The sequence below is a fragment of the Danio rerio genome, chromosome 1 (assembly GCF_049306965.1).
Source record: "Danio rerio strain Tuebingen ecotype United States chromosome 1, GRCz12tu, whole genome shotgun sequence".
Taxonomy (NCBI): domain Eukaryota; kingdom Metazoa; phylum Chordata; class Actinopteri; order Cypriniformes; family Danionidae; genus Danio; species Danio rerio.
The window spans coordinates 62,517,081-62,532,500 of NC_133176.1; the positions used below are offsets into that span (position 1 = coordinate 62,517,081).

The 15,420-nt window shown below is 43.2% G+C and overlaps 1 protein-coding gene across 4 annotated transcripts in view; it reads right to left on the reverse strand.

The window, feature by feature from the left end:
• Positions 1-970: 970 nt before the first annotated feature.
• akap8l (A kinase (PRKA) anchor protein 8-like) overlaps positions 971-15,420 on the reverse strand; it is a 16,568-nt gene continuing 2,118 nt past the window's right edge. The window contains exons 3-13 of one of the 4 annotated variants that reach the window (NM_213219.2): positions 15,376-15,420; positions 12,418-12,913; positions 8,921-9,038; positions 8,790-8,836; positions 8,669-8,702; positions 6,637-6,745; positions 6,399-6,540; positions 5,975-6,080; positions 5,730-5,860; positions 1,734-1,829; positions 971-1,659 (exon numbers count right to left, since the gene is read on the reverse strand). The exon at positions 15,376-15,420 is cut by the window's right edge and continues 181 nt beyond it. In NM_213219.2, coding sequence (NP_998384.2) covers positions 1,297-1,659; positions 1,734-1,829; positions 5,730-5,860; positions 5,975-6,080; positions 6,399-6,540; positions 6,637-6,745; positions 8,669-8,702; positions 8,790-8,836; positions 8,921-9,038; positions 12,418-12,913; positions 15,376-15,420 — 1,687 coding nt within the window. In that variant the 3' untranslated portion in view covers positions 971-1,296. The remainder of the gene's footprint in view (positions 1,660-1,733; positions 1,830-5,729; positions 5,861-5,974; positions 6,081-6,398; positions 6,541-6,636; positions 6,746-8,668; positions 8,703-8,789; positions 8,837-8,920; positions 9,039-12,417; positions 12,914-15,375) is intronic. The other 3 variants (XM_017352826.4, XM_073932170.1, XM_073932149.1) reach the window with 3 other exon arrangements.

Sequence of the window (15,420 nt, forward strand, 5' to 3'; positions counted from 1 at the left end):
GTAATGTTCTCATATTTTTAATTACTACTTTATTTCAAACAGAAAAACACTTTTTGCTGTGTGTGTGTGTGTGTGTTGATGTCATATGGAGCTGTTTACAATCATCTGGTACAGATTTGTGGAGGAGGATGAAATATCACTCCACCCAAACCCACTCTCTCTCTCTCACACACACACAAAGATTATGCTAATGTTTGGTTAGACACACATTAACATACATATAGGTGTGTGTGTGTGTGTGTGAATGAAAAGGTTGAATGTGTCTCATTTACATTGACGAATGTTTTTAAGTATGAGCATGTGTGTGTTGTAGCCGTTTTCAGGCAGGATGTTCTGAATGGATGTGTGTGAGGGAATCAGTGTTACTCTGTGTTATTACATTCTTCAGTGTGTGTGTGTGTTTGTGTGTGTCTGACATTGAGAGTGAATGACATCATTCCCCATGGGCAGAACTGCTGAAAGATCCAAGAACAGCTTCAGCTCCTCTGTGTGTGTGTGTGTTAATATCTGAATGAGTGTATTTACAGTTGAAGTCAGAATTATTTGCCCCCCGTTTATTTTTTCCCCAATTTCTTTTTAACTGAGAAGTTTCCAACACTTCTGCACATAACAGTGTTAATAACTCATCTCTAATAACTGATTTATTTCCTCTTTGCCATAATGATATAAAAATAAATACTAAATTATTATAAATAATACAAAATATGACAGCACATTATATTAGACTAGATATTCTTCAAGACACTTCTACACAGCTTAAGGTAATTAGGTTTACTAGGCAGGTTAGGGTAATCAGGCAAGTTATTGTATAATGATGGTTTGTTCTGGAGACTATTGAAAACAAATACAGCTGAAAGGGGCTGATAATATTGAGCTTAAAATGGTGTTTAAAATTTAAAAACTGCTTTTATTTTGGCTTAAACAAAACAAACCAGACTTTTTCCAGAAGAACAAACATTATCAGACACGCTGTGACTTTAGAAAGGTTTATTTCCTCAACACAAGAGAAGAACAATGGAAACAGTAAAAGGATCTGCTCTCGCTCTCTCTCTGCTGCAGACTCCAAAACAAACAGTTAAAACTAAAGTAAAGGAAACACAGGCTCACAGCGACAGTCACATGACGCTCAATCACACCAATCAACACCGGGCGATTGGATGAACACGAGACGGCTTTCTTTTGATTGGTCCTCGGCTGCAGAGTGCATTCTGGGATTCGGGAGCTGACTCGGGGTCAGGGTTTAGAAAAGTTCACAGGTGAAGGATGAAGACTCTCCAGATGGACACACACTGGGGTTTACTCAGCAGCTGGAGCCTCAGCGTTTTCTTCTGTAAGCTCCTCCTCCTCCTCACCCACAGCCACGCCCTCCTCTGCAAGCTCCGCCTCCTCATCACCAACCTCCACCCCCTCCACCCCCTCCTCCTCATCTTCATCTGCAGCTCCGCCCATTTCCATCTTCATTTCCTCATGCTCCTCCCCATTCCCAACCACTTCAGCAGCAGACTCCGCCTCTGGGTCCGCCCCCTCAGCTGCATGCTCCTCCTCATCCTGTTTGGCCTCGCCCAGGCTCTCGGCGGTGAGGTCGGCCTCTGACACATCCATCACCATGGAGTCCTCGGGGTCATGCTCATCCTGGTTCCCGCTGAAGGGGTTGTCCCCCTGAGGAAGACGATGAGTGTGAGTGTGTGTTACTCAGGTTCGTGTGTTACTCAGGTGTGTGCGTGTGTGTATACCTTCAGGTAGCGCTCCAGCTTCTTGCCGATGACCTTGTGGTTGAGGATGCTGCGTGCCACTGACAGACTGGCCCTCTTAGACTGCTCCATCATACCCTAACACACACACACACACACACACACACACACACACACACACACACACACACACACACACACACACACACACACACACACACACACACACACACACAGGTCAGACACACACACCACTTCAGATCATACACGTGAGTGTGTGTGTGTCTGTGTTAAAGTGAGTATGTGTGTGTATTACAGTGAGTGTCAGTGTGTGTGTGTGTGTGTGTGTGTGTGTGTATTAAAGCGAGTATGCAAGTGTATTACAGTGAGTGTCAGTGTGTGTGTGTCTGTGTTAAAGTGAGTATGTGTGTGTATTACAGTGAGTGTCTGTATGTGTGTGTGTGTGTTAAAGCGAGTATGTGTGTGTATTACAGTGAGTGTCAGTGTGTGTGTGTGTGTGTGTTAAAGCATGTATGTGTGTGTATTACAGTGAGTGTCAGTGTGTGTGTGTGTGTGTCTGTGTTAAAGCGAGTATGTGTGTGTATTACAGTGAGTGTCAGTGTGTGTGTGTGTATTAAAGCGAGTATGCAAGTGTATTACAGTGAGTGTCAGTGTGTGTGTGTGTGTGTGTGAAAGCGAGTATGTGTGTGTATTACAGTGAGTGTCAGTGTGTGTGTGTGTGTGTGTGAAAGCGAGTATGTGTGTGTATTACAGTGAGTGTCAGTGTGTGTGTGTGTGTGTGTGTGTTAAAGCGAGTATGTGTGTGTATTACAGTGAGTGTCAGTGTGTGTGTGTGTGTGTTAAAGCGAGTATGTGTGTGTATTACAGTGAGTGTCAGTGTGTGTGTGTGTGTGTGTTAAAGCATGTATGTGTGTGTATTACAGTGAGTGTCAGTGTGTGTGTGTGTGTGTGTTAAAGCATGTATGTGTGTGTATTACAGTGAGTGTCAGTGTGTGTGTGTGTGTGTGTGTGTGTTAAAGCGAGTATGTGTGTGTATTACAGTGAGTGTCAGTGTGTGTGTGTGTGTGTGTGTGTGTTAAAGCGAGTATGTGTGTGTATTACAGTGAGTGTCAGTGTGTGTGTGTGTGTGTTAAAGCGAGTATGTGTGTGTATTACAGTGAGTGTCAGTGTGTGTGTGTGTGTGTGTTAAAGCATGTATGTGTGTGTATTACAGTGAGTGTCAGTGTGTGTGTGTGTGTGTGTTAAAGCATGTATGTGTGTGTATTACAGTGAGTGTCAGTGTGTGTGTGTGTGTGTGTCTGTGTTAAAGCGAGTATGTGTGTGTATTACAGTGAGTGTCAGTGTGTGTGTGTGTGTGTGTATTAAAGCGAGTATGCAAGTGTATTACAGTGAGTGTCAGTGTGTGTGTGTGTGTGTGTGAAAGCGAGTATGTGTGTGTATTACAGTGAGTGTCAGTGTGTGTGTGTGTGTGTTAAAGCGAGTATGTGTGTGTATTACAGTGAGTGTCAGTGTGTGTGTGTGTGTGTGTGAAAGCGAGTATGTGTGTGTATTACAGTGAGTGTGTGTGTGTGTGTGTGTTAAAGCGAGTATGTGTGTGTATAACAGTGAGTGTCAGTGTGTGTGTGTGTGTGTGAGAAAGCGAGTATGTGTGTGTATTACAGTGAGTGTGTGTGTGTGTGTGTGTGTGTGTTAAAGCGAGTATGTGTGTGTATTACAGTGAGTGTCAGTGTGTGTGTGTGTGTGTGTGAAAGCGAGTATGTGTGTGTATTACAGTGAGTGTGTGTGTGTGTGTGTGTGTTAAAGCGAGTATGTGTGTGTATTACAGTGAGTGTCAGTGTGTGTGTGTTAAAGCGAGTATGTGTGTGTATTACAGTGAGTGTCAGTGTGTGTGTGTGTGTGTGTGTGTGTGTATTAAAGCGAGTATGCAAGTGTATTACAGTGAGTGTCAGTGTGTGTGTGTCTGTGTTAAAGCGAGTATGTGTGTGTATTACAGTGAGTGTCAGTGTGTGTGTGTGTGTTAAAGCGAGTATGTGTGTGTATTACAGTGAGTGTCAGTGTGTGTGTGTCTGTGTTAAAGCGAGTATGTGTGTGTATTACAGTGAGTGTCAGTGTGTGTGTGTCTGTGTTAAAGCGAGTATGTGTGTGTATTACAGTGAGTGTCAGTGTGTGTGTGTCTGTGTTAAAGCGAGTATGTGTGTGTATTACAGTGAGTGTCAGTGTGTGTGTGTGTATTAAAGCGAGTATGCAAGTGTATTACAGTGAGTGTCAGTGTGTGTGTGTGTGTGTGTGAAAGCGAGTATGTGTGTGTATTACAGTGAGTGTCAGTGTGTGTGTGTGTGTGTGTGAAAGCGAGTATGTGTGTGTATTACAGTGAGTGTCAGTGTGTGTGTGTGTGTGTGTGTGTTAAAGCGAGTATGTGTGTGTATTACAGTGAGTGTCAGTGTGTGTGTGTGTGTGTTAAAGCGAGTATGTGTGTGTATTACAGTGAGTGTCAGTGTGTGTGTGTGTGTGTGTTAAAGCATGTATGTGTGTGTATTACAGTGAGTGTCAGTGTGTGTGTGTGTGTGTGTTAAAGCATGTATGTGTGTGTATTACAGTGAGTGTCAGTGTGTGTGTGTGTGTGTGTGTGTGTTAAAGCGAGTATGTGTGTGTATTACAGTGAGTGTCAGTGTGTGTGTGTGTGTGTGTGTGTGTTAAAGCGAGTATGTGTGTGTATTACAGTGAGTGTCAGTGTGTGTGTGTGTGTGTTAAAGCGAGTATGTGTGTGTATTACAGTGAGTGTCAGTGTGTGTGTGTGTGTGTGTTAAAGCATGTATGTGTGTGTATTACAGTGAGTGTCAGTGTGTGTGTGTGTGTGTGTTAAAGCATGTATGTGTGTGTATTACAGTGAGTGTCAGTGTGTGTGTGTGTGTGTGTCTGTGTTAAAGCGAGTATGTGTGTGTATTACAGTGAGTGTCAGTGTGTGTGTGTGTGTGTGTATTAAAGCGAGTATGCAAGTGTATTACAGTGAGTGTCAGTGTGTGTGTGTGTGTGTGTGAAAGCGAGTATGTGTGTGTATTACAGTGAGTGTCAGTGTGTGTGTGTGTGTGTTAAAGCGAGTATGTGTGTGTATTACAGTGAGTGTCAGTGTGTGTGTGTGTGTGTGTGAAAGCGAGTATGTGTGTGTATTACAGTGAGTGTGTGTGTGTGTGTGTGTTAAAGCGAGTATGTGTGTGTATAACAGTGAGTGTCAGTGTGTGTGTGTGTGTGTGAGAAAGCGAGTATGTGTGTGTATTACAGTGAGTGTGTGTGTGTGTGTGTGTGTGTGTTAAAGCGAGTATGTGTGTGTATTACAGTGAGTGTCAGTGTGTGTGTGTGTGTGTGTGAAAGCGAGTATGTGTGTGTATTACAGTGAGTGTGTGTGTGTGTGTGTGTGTTAAAGCGAGTATGTGTGTGTATTACAGTGAGTGTCAGTGTGTGTGTGTTAAAGCGAGTATGTGTGTGTATTACAGTGAGTGTCAGTGTGTGTGTGTGTGTGTGTGTGTGTGTATTAAAGCGAGTATGCAAGTGTATTACAGTGAGTGTCAGTGTGTGTGTGTCTGTGTTAAAGCGAGTATGTGTGTGTATTACAGTGAGTGTCAGTGTGTGTGTGTGTGTTAAAGCGAGTATGTGTGTGTATTACAGTGAGTGTCAGTGTGTGTGTGTCTGTGTTAAAGCGAGTATGTGTGTGTATTACAGTGAGTGTCAGTGTGTGTGTGTGTGTTAAAGCGAGTATGTGTGTGTATTACAGTGAGTGTCAGTGTGTGTGTGTCTGTGTTAAAGCGAGTATGTGTGTGTATTACAGTGAGTGTCAGTGTGTGTGTGTCTGTGTTAAAGCGAGTATGTGTGTGTATTACAGTGAGTGTCAGTGTGTGTGTGTGTTAGGGAGAGTATATGTATATTAGAATAAGTGCCAAAAATGGTGTGTGTATGGGTTAGTGCGTGTGTGTGTGTGTGTGTGTGTGTGTGTGTGTGTGGGAGGTAATGGAGTGTGTGTACCTTGCGGTTATAGTTGTGGTCATGTGACTTGAGGTGTTTCTGGATCAGCATGTGCTGCATGGGGATGAAGACGTCACAGGCCGAGCAGTGCGCCGCCTCCACCTTCCTCATGAATTGCTCCATGCCGATGTCTGCACACAGGAAGTGACATCATCATAATCAATCACACACACACACACACACACACACACACACACACACACACACACAGAGACAGAAGTGGTGAGTGTGTAGCGCTTCAGTACCGCGGGTCAGGTCCTGGTCCTTGAAGATCTGGCAGACGAAGCCGCTGTGGTTCTCCATCTGAGACACGCGCTGCTGCGTCTTCTTATACTTATTATTCAGATACTCCTACACGCACACACATGCACAATTTGAGCTGAATACTAGTGTCTTGAGGAATATTCAGTCTAATATTATTTACTGTCATCATGAAGAGAACAGATAGAGAAGTTATTATTATTATTATAATTATTATTATTATTATTGTTTTAAATTGTGTTGAAGCATGTTCTACTGCATGATAATCATCATAATATCAGCAATCAGACTTGGTCCACATGAGATACTGTGAGAAATGTTCCTGCTCTCACATCATCACTCAGGAAATCTATTTGGCACAATAAAACTACATTTCCCAGCAGGCCTTTAGAGTGGGCGGGGCCGCACCTGCAGGAAGTCGGTGGTGGGTTTAGACAGCTGATTGGACAGATACTTGAAGTGGTCCTTGTGGAACTTGCTCTCCATATGAGCGATCATATCCTCATTGTAGAAGGAGCGAAACTTGCAGATGGAGCAGGCGAAGATCACCCTGCACACACACACACACACACACGCGCACATGAGCACACAACGCACGACACACTCTCCACACGCATAGCTGAGAATGTGATGTGTGTGTGCTGACCCTTTGACGGCTGACCTTTCAAAGAAGCCCCTCCTCTTTCTGATTTTGGCCAATGTGGGCGTATTCTGCTTGCCTTTGGCCTTGGCACCCTCGTCCTGATTGGATGCAACTGGAATGACAAATCATCAGCATTAGCATAACCATTAGCCAACAGTTGAAGATGAACAGATTTCTGGAGACTCAACATCATCATTAGCACACGTTTAAAACCACACGGTCTCATCTCTCGAGCTGCTTTAATGGCATGACGTTTAGTACAGTATTGTTAAAGCATCTTAGAGGAGTAGAAAGCATGTAATATACTAACAGCCAATTACTAAAATATACAACAAATCAGAAATAAATAAACAAAATAAACACTGCTAGAAAACAAACAAACATTACCAGAAATAATGTAAATATGGACTTTATAATGTAAAGTACATGTAGTAAAGTTTATCCGAGTCGTTTATTAATGATTAATCAGTTAATGTTTCTGTTTGGCTGTGAAAAGCTCATACGAACACACAAATAATGGAAACTTCAGAAGGTGAAAACAAACCCTGAATCCTGGACATGTTAGGAGATTCTGAGGTTATGGCCGGGTGCATTTTTGTCTGGGTTGTCACTAGGGGTGTCAAAATTAATTTATTCTTCGGTGCACCGCAATGCAGACGCAGAGTATTCGGTATCGGTTCAGTAATAATCATAACCGGTTATCATGTACTGACGTCATGATCTCATATGCGCTCTGTCGTGAGTGAGGCGAGCGCCGGTATTTAGGAGCCAACTCAGGGCCGGCCCGTGGCATAGGCAGTATAAGCGAATGCTAAGAGCGCTGTACATCCAGGGGGGAGAGAAAAGAGCGTGGTTCAGTTGGTTTTGTTTTCGATATTCCTGACACACATTCAGTTATAGACGGCATTAACTCAAAAACCTCTTACACTAAAGAGATCTAGAGTGTGTTTCCTACAAAAACACAAAGCAGGTTATGTTTCACAGCTGTCTTTCTTTCTCTTTCGCTCGACACGAACGAGCGAGCACTGCTCTGTTTAAGCCCTCGCAATATGTGTTTAGCCGGGAGAGCTCACGCTGAGCAGAGCTCTCAGTAAGGGACTGTCAGAAAAGAGCTTCTTTTTGTTAATTTTTTTTGGTCCGCTCAGCGCGAGCTCTCCTGGCTAAACGCATATTGCGAGGGCTTACGAGTGTTTATTTGTTTGGTGCTGTCTATGTTTGTGTATGTGTGTGAATGAGAGACAGTGTGGTACTGTGTGTCTGTGCGTTTATACAGACAGCTTGTTATAGCCTCTCCCCTAAATATAACACTGTGTATGGAAAGCATCATCAATGCACCGTGATATAATTGAACCGAATCGATGGCATGATAATCATAACCAAACCGTGAGACCAGTATAGGTTCACACCTCTAATTGTCACGGACAAAAGTGAAGACTGGGGTGATGGTGGGGTGTTGGACGGCGGAGTAGTATCACAGATGAAAGCGATGTGGGTTGGGGAGTCGACGAGGGTAAAATCTGGATCAGATTTCAGAGGTGCTGGAGTGTTCCGACACAAAATAAGCCCTGGTCACTACCAAATATACCGGGGCGGCCCGCCCAAGCAAAGTCTATGTGTGGGAAGCACTGAAGATGTATTGGCGTATACAGGGCCTCAGTGTGCATTTCTCAAGAGCAGGTTACTGCTGTAATGGGGACGGAGGATCGGGATGCTGGCTCAGCCATCGATAATACAGACCCAACCCTACCTGACAGACTCCGCTAGTCTCTCCTTCATCTTTAAAAGTCTCCATAGTCGTCTTAACAACACAAACACAGCTGTCCGTCAACGGAAACCCCGCCTCTGCTTTCATTTGATTGGAGAAGGTGAAGACGCAATAGTCGTACTGCACTTTATTCAACACCAAAAACCCAAAGCAGCACGCAAAACACTGATGAAGGCCAGCTCTCATTACAGAGAGTGCTCAGCGTGACCTAAACACGAAACATTTACTGCACTGATACAGCGAGGGTTAAAGAGCAGACGCAGGACTCACCGCCACTCTCTCCGCCATCCTCCGCTTTCACGTCCTGAAGAAGAAAGAGAAAGAAGATGAGTGGATGACTGAAACACACGAGCGCAGTATTACAGCAGAAACAACGAGAGCATGAACGTACAGCAGCATCTCTCTTCTCTTCAGACTCCTGCTTCTGCTCTCCTGCATCTGAAACACAACACTGATCAGCTCTCACACACACACAGATCAGAGTGCATTATGGGTGGTGTGTGTGTGTATATACGCTTGTACCGGTCGTCTTTTCTCCAGCAGCCTCAGTTTTGCCCATCTTGGACTCGGGCTCGTCGCCGGCGCTCAGAGTCTGCTTCCGCTTCTTCTGTCCTTCACGCTGAGACTTGACCTGCTGCTGCTGCGCTCACACACACACACATACTGATGAGGCCTGAGCTGTGTGTGTGTGTGTGTGTGTGTGTTCATGAGAGATTTAATGAGTGTGTTTACAGCAGGTGTGTTCGACAGAGTTCACACATTAGATTTGGCCTCCAGAATAATCCACATCTCAATCATCAGAGGCTTTCTGACCTGATAAACTTCATTTCTCTGGGTTTGTAGTGTTTGTATTGATGTAAAGGTATACTACTATAGAGATATTTGACAATACTGTATGTTCAGTTCAAGTTAAAGAACAGAATATAATGTTGGCTGTCAGTATTAACGCAGCGTTGAATCACATTTAGGGTCTTGTGTGCGTTACGTGTTTAATTCTGCTTCAGTTCACTTCCAGATGAACATTTCCTCAGAGATTCTACACTCCTCAAACAAGAGGTTCAGTCACTTCTCTCTTCAGTGTTAAAGGAATGAGGAGTTTGACATGCAGGAGCCCAGTGGTGTGAGCTTCAGACACTCTGAATGAGCCCAGAGCAGTACAGGAGTGATGATAAAGGTCATTTTTGAAGACTGATGGAGCGTGCTGTCACTGAGTCTCCGGCGCCCTCCTGTGGAGATCTGCATCAGTGCTTCAACTGCAAGATGGAACTATATTATCTGTCTATAAGGATAACTCAATATCAGTATGATCTTTTCAATATCTGTGATATCTTTTGTATTGATATAATCTGATCTTTTATAATCTGACAGAAGTTGTTTGAGAGTGGATGAGGTTTAGGCCGCAGCAGAGCTCATCAAGAGTCATGAACAGGGCCAGACAGAATCCACAGACATTTATTGCTATTTCTGGAAGAAACTGTTAAAATAAATAAATAAATAAATAAATAAATAATGCAGATTTATGCTAAATTATTAAGGAGTATCATAACTAAAACTTAATCTTAAAACTGTTATATTTATGAAATAAAGATATATTTTTACTTTTATTAAGGGTTTACAATGCAAATCCCATTAGATCCACTTATTTGGTAAACAAAGCAAGTTTCTCATATACTACATGACAGAAAATATTACTTTAAGTGTATTGCAAATAAATCATTTTAATGGTACTATTATTAGACCACAAAATATTAGTGAAATTAAGAAACTGAATAAATATAGGTAAATAAAAATATTAATAAAATACAGACTCGATAATGGGCTACAAATCTGTGAAAATCTGCGCACGAAGATTCCGTCTGGCCCTAGTCATGATTAATAATTATTATATCTCTGAAATGTGCAAAGCCGCATCAATCAACTGATCCAGAGGATAGCTTATATAGCGATAGTGACAGATTAAACTATACATCACTATCAGATTTATATAGCATCAACCAAATGTAAGAGATGTTGGCCTTATTGTCCAGCTCTAACCTCTACTATGCATAATGTCAAGACAGATTGATAAGACTTCAGCCCCTCACACATACAGACCTTTCCAGTAAATTACGGGCAGTTTTCCGGAAAGGTGTGAATGAGTGAACAGGCCCTTTTTGAAAATACCGGTAATTTCGTTCTGGCTATTTTCCGGAAAGAGTAGTCGTAACATTAGCGGTAATTTGCCGGAATGCTGCACTGTGTGAATGCAGAAGGAAGATTTCTGGAAAGAGCGCGAGCACGTCTAGAATGTGCTAATGCAAGACATCTGCTTTAGCCAATCAGAACAGTCAGGCGCGTTTACGTCCGCACGGTGAATATTGTCCCAGACACATTGAGCTGCTAGAAATTAGTCAGATAATGCTTATATGTTCATCTTAATGCCAACCGTGTAAATAATTATTGATGCTTATGATAAGCCGTTGTTTGTTTACCGTCAAACTTTGCGTGTGCCTGTGAAACAGCCCGTGAGCACACACATCATGCGCAAGTGTTTCTCTGTATGTTTTCATCGGAGTTGTTCACAATACTGATCCATCCACAGAGTTTGTGATGTAGTCAAGCGTTTACAAACACAAGCGCAGCCGTTTAGAGCTCATTTCTGCTTAATGATGTCAGAGTTTACCGCTATTTTGGAATGGATGTGTGAACGCTCTTTTCCTGAAAAATATGCAACGTCCTCGTCTGTGTGAACAGCGCTTTTTTGAATTTACCGGTAAAGTCGTTCCGGAAATGTTCCAGATATTTACAGGCATCACTGTGTGAAAGGGGCTAATGACTTACAGGAGTGTAAACTGCACACACAGGCAGAGCTGGTGTTTATAAAGGTGTGTCTGTCAGCGGTGGAAACTCTGGGTTAGTCATTTTGCATACTGACTCAAGAAACCGACTGACTGATGCCTCTAGAGCAGGGGTGGGCAAACTCGGTCTTGGAGGGTCGATGTCCTGCACAGTTTAGCTCCAACCCTAATCAAACACACCTGCAGCAGGCTGCTTATAGATTTCTTGTGATCTTGAAGACTCTGATTAGCATGTTCAGGTGTGTTTGACTAGTGTTGGAACAAAACTCTGCAGGGACACCGGCCCTCGAGGATCAAGTTTGCCCATCCCTGCTCTAGAGTCTCTGAAGCTGCACGGAGGTCAGAAAGTTCAACGCCGGAAGACCTCTATATACAGATCATCTGCATTTCCCCCTCAAAAACAGATTCATTGATGACTGACGACTGAAATGAACATCTTGGATGAAGGACAGGGCCAGGCAGAATGCAGAAAATTAGATGTTTTTGCAGAGAATTTAGTAACAAAAAAAAAAAAAAAAAAAAAGTGGAATTATTTATCATCAAGACTAAAGTTACTTAGCATCATGACTAAAAACTTAATATATATGAAATAAATATACATTTTAAACTTTTATTTAATGTTTAAATGCAAATCCTATTAGATCCACTTATTTGTTAACCAAAAGCAAGTCTTTCATGTAATATATCTACTAAAAGACAGAAAATATTACTTTACTAACTGTATTGTAAATCATATGAACATTTTAATATTACTATTATTATTATAATATCACAATAATATTAGTGAAATTAATTAAAAAACTGAATGAATAGAAATCTACACCCATTTACACAAGTAAACTCAATGATGGGCTAAAAATCGGAGGAATTCTGCGCGTGCAGATTCTGTGTGGGCCTAGAAAAGAGAGTAAACGACTGGTAAAAGTTCAACCTAGAAGTGAACGAATGCTTAATCGTATGCAAACAGCACTCAAGTGTTATTACAGAAAGAGTCCATGTAGGGTACGAAGCAAAGTCGAACACACCTAGTGTTACATGAGCTTCCCTTTAACAGACTGTCATGTGTGGCCTGTGATGTAAGCTCTAGATTATCCTGCTGTTCTGGGCTGGACTGGCCTCTACGTGCAGGGGTGAGCGCTGATCTCTCAGCCACGCCCCCCACAGGCAGTGGGCGGTACTTACTCGGTTCAGAGGTCTCTTGCGGCCACGCTGCCGGTTGGCCCTCGGGCCCCCTCCGAAGTTCCGCACGGGGAAGTCCTGGGGCCCGCGCTGGGGCTGGAAGGCCCCGCTGTCAGGGTACATGCGTTGGCCCAGCAGCGAGGGCAGCTTTCCTCGGCCACCAGGGGAGTGGCCATGGCCTCCGCCACGCCCACCTCCTCCCCCAGAGGAGTCTTGCCTGCGGCCAAAGCCACGCCCCCCGGCTGATCCACCCCTGCGTGGGGATCTCTGCCCCGCCCCCCAGCCAGAGCCCGAGAAGGAGTCTCGAGTCGGCCTCATTTTGCCAGATCCAAAGCCATCAAAGGCTCCGCCCCCTCCGGCTCCACCCATGAGCCCAAAGCCTCCGCGCTGGGCCATCATGTCGCCCCGGGAGTCGCTGTAACCGTAGCCAGCAGATCTGTAGAGATCTCGAGGGCCCATGGAGGCGGAGCGCGAGTCGAAAGACTCGTATTGGTCAAACCTGCAGAAGGAGGAGGCGCAGAGCAGAGGTCACAGGTCACTGAGTGCGGCTGCAGAGCACAACGCACACACAAACTCATCATTAGCGCTCGTTCATCAAGCCCTTCCACAGCTACTGCTGCCTCCAGGCTGTGGAAAAGCTTCAGAACACAGTTGCACAGATGCTGGCGTAAGGCAACGGACTGATCTGGAAACAGGAGATCTTCAGTGAGGGCATCTGGAGAGGCAGATGTGTCTGTGCAGATCAGGGCAAGCCGAGGACAGGAGTGTGTGTGTGTGAGTCTGTACCGTCACCACATCTGGACTGCTGATGCCCGTGCAGGCTTCGATGATCAACATGGCTGTGTGTGAATGGGCTGCTCTGCATTTATGGCATCAGAAATGCAGTAAGACTATGACTGATGATCAGCTTTAAACAGGTGAATGTACAGTAACTCATGTATATTCAGCGGCACATGGACCGGGTGATGTCTGAGCATTATCAATGTTGAAACGACAAACTGTCACTTATGATCAATTTAATGAATCTGTGATTAAGAAAAGCTTTAATCCAGTGCCTGAATATATCTGAAGTGTAAATGCTCTGCGTGACAATTTCTGGTGTCAACACCTTCAACAGGCTAAAGCATCTCCATCATAACCTGTACCGTCTAAATCCTCTCAGTGGTGCATGTGATGAAGTCAAAGCAGAGCTTGAGCTGGTTAACAGATAAACAGATCTTCAGAAGAGTTAACATTACTGCTGCGGTCAACACACTGGAACCAGAAAACCAGGATCTGAGCCTGTATGTGTTAGGGCAGACCTGCTCAAACCCAATCTGAGGTGTAGACTAGCGTCTTGGTTCAGCGCTGTGCTCTCTAGAGTCTCGTAAATGTGTGTGTGTGTGTGTGTGTATGTGTGTGTGTGTGTAATGTGAAAGTCATTGCAGAATTGTGGGTGTATTTCCATTAATATAGCTCAAACTGTAATGATGTTTCATGCTAAAGTTCATTGGTAAAAGATTAGATGAAGATTGACTATTTGAATTCTTTAAAATCCATATCTTCATGACAAAATGTCCCCAAATTCACAATCAAGCACTATCTTGTCATATAAAGTGTAATTATTCAAAACTGTTTCAATCAAGTTAGTTTTGTTTGTGAAAAACCACAGATTTATCTAGGGCTGGGCGATTTTTCAGATTTTTTCGATTAATTCGAATTTACGTTTTAAGGCAATTTAATTTTGAATCAAATCGAGAAATCGCGATTTTCAAAATATATATATATTTAATACATTATATTGGCACTAACGTGCTTGGGTTCACTCTCTGTATGAAGCACACCAGAAGCGCCTCTCAGCGACGCGCCTCGCAGCACCATGGATATTAGAATTCTAAACAGGTTTCTATACACACACCGGCGCCGCCCAGCCACGATTCACGAAGCAGGTCATATTTCAGCCGCGCCACAGAGCGTCATCTGATTAGTTTCATGTTACATATCATCTGAATGTGCGCGTTTGGTGTGTGATAGTTTAAACTGTCATGTGTGTTGCGCCGCTTCTGATGACGTCATTTAGCGGACCTAGTTGAAAACCAGACAGATCAGGCAGCATAATACAGAGAGTGGAGCAAAGCTCATTAAATTATCGGTATTTAAAAGGGGGAAAAAGAAAAATAGATTACATATTTTATATTAGACACACATCTGGTGCTTGTATTTGCTCCTGCTATACGTCCACAACTCCACACACTGGGTTAAATTAGGCTTTACAGTTTCCATGTTCAGTCCTTTTCTTTCACTGTATATTTTTAAGGAAAAGGCAGCAGCTTTACAACCTGACATTCAATCAGAAGACAACGTCAAAGCCGAGCTGACAGACAATCTTTCCTAGACTCAGCAAAACTTGCAAAAAAATCCCTCTGTATTGCTGCAAGTGCAATATTTACACAAATATTTCTCATTCAAATCTTCAGCAACGATATCTAACTCGTGAATTTGTTTTACATTTATTTACACCTTGACCGATTTTTGTATGACATGGCCATTAAAAATACAGTGTTCCTTAAGCAGATGGGTTTTCAAGTTACTTTTAAAGAGAATGTTACTTCCGTCATGTTGTAATGTTTTGAGAAGACTAGTGACAATAAAAAAAATAATAAATCGAGATCAAAATTGTGAATCGGTCAAACTTTATTAAAAAAAAAAAAAAAGTTTTTTTTTGCCAAATGGCCCAGCCCTAGATTTCTCTTTAAGGTGTAAAATCTAGCTGCAGTTCTGGAATCGGCCATAATCTCAAGTGCCTACAGACACTTCAATAACTGAAAGTAAATAAATCAAGTGGATCTGCCATAATTAGTGTTTGTTCCTTAAGCTTAACACAAACAAATGCACTGAATTATCTGTCAGACGCTCATCTGAAGGTGTTTTAGTGCAGTTACAGGTGTGTTATTGTCTCCAGCGTGTGTGTGTGTGTGTTACCTGTCCCCTCGTGAGCCGCTCTTCATCCCTCCCTCCAGCTGTGTC